Here is an 11510-nt window from a genome sequence, read left to right as displayed (position 1 = left end):
TGTGTTTCAAAATTCAACTCATATGTTATGTTTGTTCCATATTTCAAAAAAAAAATAGCATGAAATGTAAAGAGTATGTTAAATCAGAAAGACAAGAATATGTCATGGATCTATGGAACAACATCATGTATGCTAATAGAGAAACTGAGTTTGTCGCACACTTGAAGCACTTTGAGATTGTTTATGCTGAAATTCCTTTGTTTGTTAAGTATGTGAGTGAAACATGATTGACACCTTATAAATAAAGGTTTGTTGCTGCTTGGACTAACATAGTCACTCATTTAAGGAACACAACAACGAACAAGTACACATACCTCTTTTTGATGTTATTACATTATTAGGCATAATTTATCATGTTAACTCATTATGGTTTTCAGGGTGGAGTCTGCTCATTGGATCTAAAAAACATGTTAACTACAAGCCATGGAGATTTAAGCCGAAGTTGGGATGTTGTGAACACCATGTTGAAGTTGCAGCTAGGTTCAATCAGGGTCTCGTTTCAAAAAAGTATTGTCAATATTAAGCATCGGTATAACACTTCATTTTATACCAACTTGCACTGTTTTGTTCTAAGTCAATGTATACAGCATATTGGAAAGGAATTAGAAAGGGTAAAATTTATTGGTACAAGCAAAGATGTTTGTGGTTGCTTCATTAGAACAACATGTGGGTTACCTTATGCGTGTAAACTTGCTAGTTTTCAATTACAAGACCATTTTGTTCCTTTAGATCTAATTCATGTTTTTTGGAGAAAAAAATTACACATTGAAGAGCATGATGTCAGTCATGAATAAAGTGGTACAAAATTGAATTTAGAAGCAGAGTGTGAAGATTTGAAGACATATTTCAATATTTTGGATATTATATGCTATAGGGTGTTAAAGAAAAAGGTTCGGGAACAAACACATTCATCCACAACTTCGATGTGCCACCGCCGATGAAGTACAAGCCAAAGAGGGTAGTTAAGAAGAGTAGAAAGGATGAAGAAAGTGATTTGCATCGTGATCCTTCATAGTGGAAGTGTGGTGAGGGCTCGTTGGGGAGTCGGACTACAAAGAGATCATGCACGAAACCAATAGTAATTCAATCGTCAAGTCTATCGGGTCAAAGTCAATTGTCCACTGCATCTTCGAGACATCTTTACTTGTCTCGGTTTCCTGGTTACTTGCATTCATACATTTATGATATTGTTGATGTGGGTGACGATGAAAATTGTGATTTTCAAGTTATTGCATCTTTACTTTAATGAGGCGAAGAGTCATAGCTGTTGGTTCGGACGCAATTAGATACTCAAGTTCATCAACACCCTAAATTATTTTTCAATTTGTTCTATGATACAGTCTCTAAAGTTAGGAATGCCTTAAGAGTACAACACTTGGACGTGTAGGGTCGAGAAAAATGGAGGATGATTCCTGATATGAGTTACCTTATTGCTTATAGGTACAGTGTCGTATTTGTCTCCTTGTCAAAGAGACTTAACATTATGTTTTTCCCTCTTACCATAGCTCCACATATGTATACGAGCAGGCATAAAATCATTGTTGTTGATTTTGTCAACATTAATCATTGGATTCAAGTATAGTTGAACCATGATAGTCCATTGTCTCCCGTCATTGACTATTGAAGATAGAATTGTACTGAAAATGCAAAAACATGAGAATCAACATATGCAGGACGAATTATGCACTGGGAAGATGGAGTTAGGCATCCTAATTTGTTTTGTAATCTTATATGTAGCAGAACTTTTGTGAAAAATATGTATCTATTATATGTGGTGAATTTTATATCAAACCATTTATGCAGGTCGTTGTGTTAAAAATACCAAAATTTTAAGTTTTTTGCAATTTTGGACTCATATGTGAAAAATATTCATAATTTTTGATATACCTCTGCCAAAAAAAATTGAAATTTCCAATATATTTTTTTCAAAAATTTTAAATTTATCCAAGATATAAAAGTAAAATTACTTTAAATAGAAGGTGTGAGATTCAAGTGGAGTGTATCATGTTAATTGATCAGAGCTTGCCCTCATTCTTCATTAACCCATGTTACCTTTGACAAAAAAAAATACACCCACAACGATTATTAAGACAATGGGAATTTAAACTAATAATATTTGAGATCACTCGACTAATCATCATTAAACTTGAATTACTACAGATTTCACGTAGCTAAGCACAAGGTTATTGTTGCCTTGTTGGGTCTAACGAAGGATGGAAAGATGTGCACGGCTAATCCACAATTATTAAGTGTATCTCTAGTTCTCCACGCCTTTTGAATCATACGACCCGATTTCCTAAATACTTCATTCATTTTTAGTTCATAGTACACATCTTAGAAACAAATATCTAGTTATCTACACTATAGTTATACTCTACACGACATTTTTAGAATAATATAGCACATCATAAAGTCAATTTTTTAGTCTAATCACCATAAACCACAAATACATAGTGTAAGTTTTTAAAATCCAAAGTAAATTACGGTACACACTCTTCAACAACAACAAAAAAAAAACTATACACAATAAAGAACAAATTAATGGTACACATTTTTAATGAAGTTTACCTTAACTATTAACGGCACACTAAAAATTGTGGATATTGTAGTAATGTAAACATGCAGTTTGCACTATAGCATAGGAAGTGAAGGTATAGGAAAAAAGGAAATTGTTAGGGAGAACTTTAGAAAAGCTGCAGCAATACATTTAAAAGACATAGTCATCTATTCATATGGGGGGAACAAAAATCATGGAAATCCATTTTAAATACATTGCCAATAAATAATACCAACGCCCTAATGACTGACTATTTTGTAATTTCAGGAAAAAGTTGAAAAGAACTATACAAAACAAAACAAGACATAATATAAGAAAAACAAAATGGTCACAACAGACAATAGATCATATTTTCAAAAATAACTTGGCAACCAGAACGGAGATATGTCTGGCATGGAATGTGTGAATTTGTTAGCAAACACTTGTCAACCTGAGTAATTGAGTTATGCTTGCAAGAACACCTCTGGGAGCTCAGCACATATAATCAAATGAGGTGGCAAACATTATGTATTTTATTTCCTAACCTGTCAGACATGAGACACAGGAATCAGTATTAGTCGACGTTCTGTGCAAGAATCATATACAAAAATCACTAAGAAAACATGCCATTATAGCTATTTACAATTAAATGATGAAAGAATCAGTCAAAATGAAACCTTCAAAAGGGACTAAACTGAGCTGCTGAGTAGTTAGAAGGCTTGTTACCATTCTTTTGGCATTGCAAAAAAAAATTTAATTGATCATCTATAAATAGAAAAGAACATTATTTTGAATAGTTAGCCTCCTCATTAGATAATGCCTCCACCATCTATGATGCATAGGCATAAAAATCTAAAATCTAAGGCCCGCCCGGGATGTTTCGAGTTTAAAGGTTTTTTTGTCGGTGATTTCTAATTTTTACATTAAACACATCGCTCTGCGGTATCGTTTTCACCTTCCTCTCTTTCAAGAAAAGCTCCAGAATTTCCTAGACTTCATCAGCATTCACTCGCGCCACCATCTTTAGAAAAGCGGATCCCTCCTCCAACAAATTTGAAGCTTTACCGCAAAGACATAAACATATTCTAGTTCCGTGGTTCTCACTGCTAGTTTGAAGATTCAAGGATTTGATATGAATGATTCTAAGCAATTGTTTGGATCTGCCTAGGTATATGTTGATAATTTAGCTTCATTTTTTCTATATACCCTTTTCATTGAAACACGGAAACAAGACATAAAAGGAACATGAGATACACAACTAATGAGTGTAGAAACTTGACTGTTTAAAAAAGCTTCATAGGTGCAGAAATTCAATTTATTCTTTAATTGTCTTTCACAATTTGTTTCTGCGATTTTATAACATTACTATTTATTTCTGGTGCCTGATGCTCTCAAAATTAAAAAATTTAACTTAATTCAACTGAAATTTAAGGTTGAAACACGACTAAAATGTTAAACTAGTTTTAGTTTTTTTTTATTTTAAAACAGAAAACCATTCTGAACAGGGCCTAAGGTACGAAAAATACAACTTTTTTTAGCAATATATACAGTAAAAGAATTATGTTGTTGTATAACATAAGAGAATTATATTATTCAAATGACAGGAAAAAAAGCAGTTATTTGATCAAAATAAAACTCAAGATCTATGCATGAAATATAAAAAACCACACTCTCCATTTCACTATTTCCTTACTCATCATAGCTAAAAACAATTGTTTCTATGTCTAGCTCATCAAGAGAAAGACCAACAACTTCAGAAATGCTAGCCCTATCAAATAGATCTAACTCATCTCCACCAATATTGCACGTTTTAGTTTCTCCTTCGTTATAATTCCTACTATTTCTTGAGAGAAGACGATAGGGGAGTCAGTTGTATGTAATCTTATAACTTGAGAATAAATTTGCTTCGGCCGACACTTTTATCATGACATTGAGACTTTCAACAGCTAACAAAAAATAAGAACGTTGACAGAGGGTTTCCTTGTCGCAAATCCCTTTCCAACATCATAAAAAAATAGTGGCTTCAAGTTTTAGTTCATCGAGAGAAAGACTAGCAACTTCAAGAATATCAACTCCGTCAAATAGATCCAATTCATCTCCACCAATATCCCACATTTTTGTTGCTCTTTTATTATAAACCTTACTCTTTCTCAAAAGAAGACGAAGATTAGTATGAACAAAAACTAAATCCTCAATCCTTTTTGGATTGAGCCTATTCATTTTCAACATGTGAATATCCAATTTCTCTCCGCAGGAGATGAAGTTGTGAAAGGAGTTTCAATGCAATGGATTAAAGATCCATAAGTTACCCAAAACTATACCATTAGGAAAAAAAATTGAGTTCGTGTACCCAATATGTAACAGCTGGAGACTGGAGTACCGACTTAAAAAATAAAAAAAATAAAAATTAAAAAAAATAAAAAAAACTAGGTATGGTCTCGATACATGTTTACCGATATCCGGTATGTACCCGGTACCGGTACTTTGCCTAAAATGGAGTACTCATGCTTCACATATTATGTTACTTTTCAAGCAATAAGTGTTTTTTTATCTATAATACCCTTAACTTTTTATTAATTCTTTTAACTTTTTTCTCTCTAATAAATAAGGGTAATTTTGACAAAATGGCAAGTAATACCATTTTGAACTTTAGAAACAACAGTTAAAAAGGAACAAAATTTCTTTAGAAAAATGACACTTAATAAAGAATGGAACAAAATTTCTTTAGAAAAATGACACTTAATAAAGAACGGAACAAAATTTCTTTAGAAAAATGACACTTAATAAAGAACGGAACAAAATTTCTTTAGAAAAATGACACTTAATAAAGAACGGAGGGAGTAACAGTGGCAGCCGGATGTACCTTAGTTTTATTTAAAATGTTGTATGTACCTATGCATCATAGATTAGAAGTTACTTCCAACAATTTAGTAAGCGGTTTGGTAATTAACTAGTAGTTCTTTAGGATATTTCTGTAATATCCTATCAAGCCCCAAAACCTTCTCAAGGCCTTTACATACTTAGGGCTGACTACTGCATCATTGATTCAACTTTAGGGGCCTTCTTGCAGCAACCCCTTTTTTGCGACACAAGGTGGCCAAATACACTACACATTCTTGAGCAAGTTTACACCTTGTCCCATTTACCGCCAGATTATTTTGTTGCAGCAATTGAAACAAAAAAAAACATCAGGTGATCTATGTGTTCTTTTAGCCCTCTACTAAACCTTTTGTCAGACTTCCAGTTTGTTCATCAACTCATGGAAGGTTAAAGGAGCTTTAGTAGGATATACTACAGAAAAATACCAGTTGACTATCAACTGTTGACATCAAGAATACAAGCTAGGGAATTCCATAGCCCTTGCCTCTCACAATTTGTACTTTCTAAATACCCTGATTCCTTCTTTATTCTTTCCACAAATCGACTCACCACTTCAGGTTTTGTACTTTTTTTATTTTTGAATGTTTTAAAATTTTGGCCACCACTTTAGGTATTGTAATATTTTAATGTTTTCAAATTTTTGGTCATAGCTAAAACACACAACTCAGCTATACTGCAAATAGCAGAGTTTTTACATATTGCTTTTGTATCGGCTACACCAAATTCTGATACATAATAACAGTATAGCGACACTATACCGGATTTTTAACAACACTCGTATGCACTCTATTACTTCAGCTACCTGCAGACAATACCTCCTATTAAGTTAACTATTTGATTATAATTTCCCTGCCTGGTTTTCCGATTTCTTCTCTAGTCTACCTAAATTATACCCGCTTCACAATAAAGTGCTTATCAGAGTAGTACAATAGACAACATTGCAACTGAAAAATATGTACATCCATAATGGTGATCCTAAACTTAAACCTTGGTGAGAAAACAGAAAATAAAATTCAAGGAATACAACATCTGATAATTCATACCTTTAAACGCGGAGACTGACGAACAGATGAGGCAGAATCAGGAGATAAAAGTGCCAAATTTTTCCTTGTGCGGGTGTTTTTTCTCTTTAAAAGTGCACTGCCATCAGAGAATTCCACTTGATGTTCATTTTCTGTGGTTGTAGAATCACTTCTACAGGATGCACCTGGAGCAGATGAAGAGATAAAGGCCGATTCTTCAGGTTCAACAGTTGCTCGAACTGAGCTCCCTGTTTAATAGAAGTTAAAGAAAGTTACATTTATAGTATAAGCATCCTTTTAAACCATTTTTCATGAGGAACATATATTAGAGACATGAGGTGTTACTGTGGTTGACCACAATACAAGATATTATTTTATTAGACATGTGAAGAAAATTAATTAAGAACAATAACATATACATCCATATAATTATAAGCTAATGAGAAGATTATCAGACAAACTAAAACCATTATTGAATGATTCAATAATGGATATCAATTGGTATAAAAAACATTCGATAACTATCATCATACGTCAACATACTCCCCTAAAAGTTAGAAAGAATTATCATCATACCTTGACCCAATGTTTTTTGAAATTTGCTCCTTACAAGTCTAACAAACTTAAATAGTTCATTTGTTTTGTTTAATTCATGGACCAACTCCTCCATACCATCAAGGAAAGGTTCACAACTTAACACTGAAAGATAAAAGACATAGCTTAGGTTTCATGAAGGGTATCAGTATATACTATAAGGATTGTATTAATAAATTGTATATGCTGGCTGCTTACATATGTAGGTATTTTTATCATGATACACAGTAAAAGAGTACTCCCCATTTGGATTCTTCAAATCTATATTCGTGAATGTGAACTTAACCCCTGAACAAATCACAAATAAGAATATCAACTTTGAAAAGAAAAAAAAAACTTGAGCAAAAAAGTTAATTGCAAATTACCATGTCCCCCTTTGACATGAAAACCGAGTACATTGTTATACCAAGAGATGGCTTGTCGTGTATCATCTGTGTGATCAATGCTCCCATTTAACATCCCCTCAGATGCTGCCAAAGCTTCATGTGGATGAAAATAGAAACAAGTTAGCGTATATCACCGATGTAATTTCACTTCTTATGCAAGATTGTTGTAGGCTAATATAACTTATAATGTGCGCATGATTTCAATTACCGACGAGGTATATTACCGAGAGACTGGTGAGATAGAAAGGAGGCATATTCTTTTTTCCTAACCCGAAGCTCTTGAACACTACTGTTGAGGTTTCCAACTCTAGCCTTTGCAGAAGCAATAGCATCCATCAAAGCCATTCGCTTGGCCTCTTTGCGGATCTTTTCTGCACATTCAGAATCAAAATCATACATCGTTTCCAATATTTGACACGAGAAAGCTAAAAATGAAAAACCCTAAAGTGAACTGCGATTCATGAAACCCTAAAGTGAATTGACCTGCGAGTACTTTAACAAGTTCATCTTCCACTTCCTTCAGGGTGGCTTTAGTCTCTTCTAGTAGATCTGATAGGTGAAAAACAAGAGATTAAAAATGAAAACCCTAAGATAAAAACGGTAAAGTGAATGTTGAAACTCGAAACCCTAAGGAAGAAGATATGATTGAATGGAAAAGAGGTAAAGACCTTGTTTTCGAGAATTTCGTTGCGCTGTGATCTTGAGGGATTGGAAGGATTCGGAAAGGGAAACGGTGATGGCATCGAGTTTGCGCATTTGTTGAGTGGAGTTTGAGGTTGAGCATTCCATTTTTTTGCCTCTCTCTATTTTATGAATATTCTGTATCTTGAATTTGATTTGAGGTTTTTCTTATTTTTTGAAATGTGGATCTTAATTTAACCCGCCATTTGGGATGTGGATTCTCTACGGTCAGTTAGGGGAATTCCATTCCATGTTCAAATGGTTATAGTCCATATGTGATGTATCCAATGGTTCAGATGTGAGGAGTGTTCGTGGTTTTCGGAATCTTTAAGACCGAACACACTTATCTGCGTCCCGGTTGAACAATTCGGAAACATATTGTTTTCTTAATTAAACTCTAAGTCCGTTAAATTAATGTATGATTTTATTTAGTCTCTTAATTAATAAACATCAAAGTTTTAAAAAAAATGTATTTGTTATTCTTTCTTTCGAATAAATTTTGTTTGTCAATAAATATTAAGTTATAAATTGTGTTTGTCAATAGATATTACTCCTTCCGTCCCTTTTTAAGTGTCAATTTTTTATAAAAAAAAAAAAAATTTAATTGTCACTTGCAAAGTTCAAAGAAGTATTAATTGTAATTTTATCAAAATTATCCCTAAATAATTATTATAGAGAGAGAGAGAATTTATGTGATATCTTAGTTGACTTTATTTTATCGTAACGTGAGTTTATTTTATTTCGATATTGTTTTTTTTTCTTTCTTTAATATTTCAATAAATTTGTAAACTCACACATTAAAAGTTTTTTTCTTTAATTTTTAAATTCTTAAATTTTAAAATAAATTTTTAAGAATCGATACGAGAATCATCTTATATAGTAAAATATAAAGTAATTTATGAAACATTCCAATAGACTTCTTCTTTCTCTCTCTAAAAGTTTGCTCCAAATTTGAAACATTCTAATAATACAAAACATAATCAAACTCCACTCAATCTCTAATCTACTCCCTCATCCTGAATAATAATATTAAATCTTTTATAAGTATATGACATGCTAAAAACAAACCAAATTGCTCTGCTTATAAATTCAATTATTTTTTAGCAAAATGAAATATTTAAAATGGTCAAATAGATTCAAATCTAATGGCTTCAGCCACATTAAATATAATACTTCTAAGTATCCAAAAAGATTTAAGTAACAAAGGTCAAAAAATCAATTTTTTATGCAAATATATTTGATGGCTCGAATTCAATAAATGATGATGGTTGTTCAAATCATATGATTGAAGATAAAAATCTTCTTTTATTTTACTTCTATAAGATGAGAAATTTCTTCTTATATTACAACAAGGGTAAAATTGTTGGTTCAAAAATTATTGATAAGAGTCTTAAACCTTGTTGAACTATTTTGAGAATTGCAAGTTTATAATATAATTCAATTTTTATCAAGTAAAGTGTGTTACAAAGGTAATACAGTATGATGTAATTCTTATATGCGCAAGGTAATTTAAAACTTGGAAAAAATATTTTCTCTATCAAAAATTTTATTATAAAAAGGACCACGGTCATGAAAGAACTCGTACATGTTACCTTTGTAGTGGTAGAAATCTTTGTTTATGCAGATGGTCTAAGAAAATATTTTTTAAAAGAGGAAGATAAAGAAAAGATCAAAAAGGGAAATTCACTATCATTTGATGTATCATCTAAAGCATCATCAGAAGCATTTTATGAAGAATCATCTAGAAAATCAAATAAAGAGGAATATTTTGCAACATCAAAGACTAAGGGTCAGATTAACAAAAGTTGTACAAGACATGTGTCCAAACATTTCTCAAAGATATGATGTTTAGAAAATTCTTTGGTAATGGCTTTATTGGAGAAGAATTTTTCTAAAGGAATCTCATTGAGAAATAGATTCCATAATCGTCTCTCGTAAAGATTTATAGAGTCATAAAAGAAAGAAAGTTAAGTTTGGCTCTAGAAAGAATCAAGGGGGAAGAAGTCTTATAAACTTCACTTTTGTTTGGTAAGAAGTAAGTCACTTGGTATACAATGAACTCATAAAACTCTAGTTATTCTTCTAATAAGTGTTAAGTTATCATTTTAATATATTAAGTTTATTTTTATCATTAATTGTATGTTTAAGTGTGTTCTTAAAAGAAAAAGGAGTCGGAGACTTAAAGGGGAAGTATATAAAGAAAATTGGATTAAAGTTATTATCAAGCCCAATAGAACTTCAAAAAGTTGTGATTGTTTTCAGTAGTTAATATGGAATCAATTACACTCAATAATATAATCAATCAGAGTCCTTCTAAATTAGTTAAGAGAAGACTAAATAGGGTTTATACCTCTACAAGCATGTCATCTTAAGGTTATGGGTCCAAGAAATTATCATCTCTAAGATAATGGGGTCTTAGAGAAAAGCGCTCATTATAAGCATACACTATAGGCTCAAAGCAAAAAGCTTGTCAACACCAGTTCCATTGTGAGGAGAAGTATGGTCTTATGTTCTTATGCTTCATCGGGTAACTCATCCTTTTTATGAGTTTTTATTGATGTGATTTATGTATTATTTTTCCCATCTTTTTTATAATTCCAAAGGGGAAGAAGCATACTCTTAGAGAGAGTATATTACACTTTCTTTATCTTATAGTGGAAGTTTAGCCACTCAAAATCATTACCCACATTTTTATTGTTTTTCACCATCCTAAGAGATGTGTTATCATCATCAAAAAGGGGAGAATATGGATCTATATTTTATGCATGTATAATTGTATGTAACCACCAATTTGTTTTTATGATGACAATTATCAAGAGATGATGACAATTATCAAATCGCCTCCAACAATCCTCCTCGTAGCGCTCATCTTGCCTAACTTGCATGTTTTGAAGCATAGTGATGATGGAAGACTGATATCCATATTCAACACCAAATTTGTTACCTTGATCATCCTCATGATCAGCATCTTGCATAAAAGCATAACCTTGAGGAACACCATGAGAAATACCAATATGTTGATCATCAAGCACATGTGTCTCAGCAGCTTCATCAACAAACTCAGCAGGGTCATCGAAATTATATATTTTCCTATCATTCTTGTTGACACGGAAATAATACACCCGACAATTTTCATCCCGAAAGTATCCCATGTTGGTTAAAGTACACTAGGAAAACTCTCAACCCATGCTCGAAGATCTATATTGAAGAATCTGCATCACTATGTTGAAATAGTTCAAGATTTTGGCAATCATAGAAACATAACAGAATGAAGTTTCTTTGTTACAATCTTTGATGGAAAACATTCAGGACATGAAGTAGTTTGCCCAATTTATCTGAATTTGTTTAGAAGAATGTAGATAAGGTGAATTTCATAATTTTTAATCCTTGAGAAACCACCATTCTTTGGGC

General features: G+C 32.3%; 1 protein-coding gene across 1 annotated transcript; it reads right to left on the bottom strand.

The window, feature by feature from the left end:
* Positions 1-2683: 2683 nt before the first annotated feature.
* LOC127073955 (kinetochore protein SPC25 homolog) lies at positions 2684-8357 on the bottom strand. Its single transcript, XM_051015203.1, has 8 exons — positions 8087-8357; positions 7902-7967; positions 7643-7789; positions 7398-7511; positions 7231-7320; positions 7015-7137; positions 6460-6686; positions 2684-3081 (listed from the first exon to the last, which is right to left on the bottom strand). The coding sequence occupies exons 1-8, from the start codon at positions 8205-8207 to the stop codon at positions 3070-3072; spliced, it is 900 nt and encodes a 299-aa protein (XP_050871160.1). The 5' UTR covers positions 8208-8357; the 3' UTR covers positions 2684-3069.
* Positions 8358-11510: the final 3153 nt, after the last annotated feature.

This window comes from Lathyrus oleraceus, chromosome 4, assembly GCF_024323335.1.
Source record: "Lathyrus oleraceus cultivar Zhongwan6 chromosome 4, CAAS_Psat_ZW6_1.0, whole genome shotgun sequence".
NCBI classification, from domain to species: Eukaryota; Viridiplantae; Streptophyta; class Magnoliopsida; order Fabales; family Fabaceae; genus Lathyrus; species Lathyrus oleraceus.
This window is presented reverse-complemented; position numbering and strand designations above follow the sequence as displayed.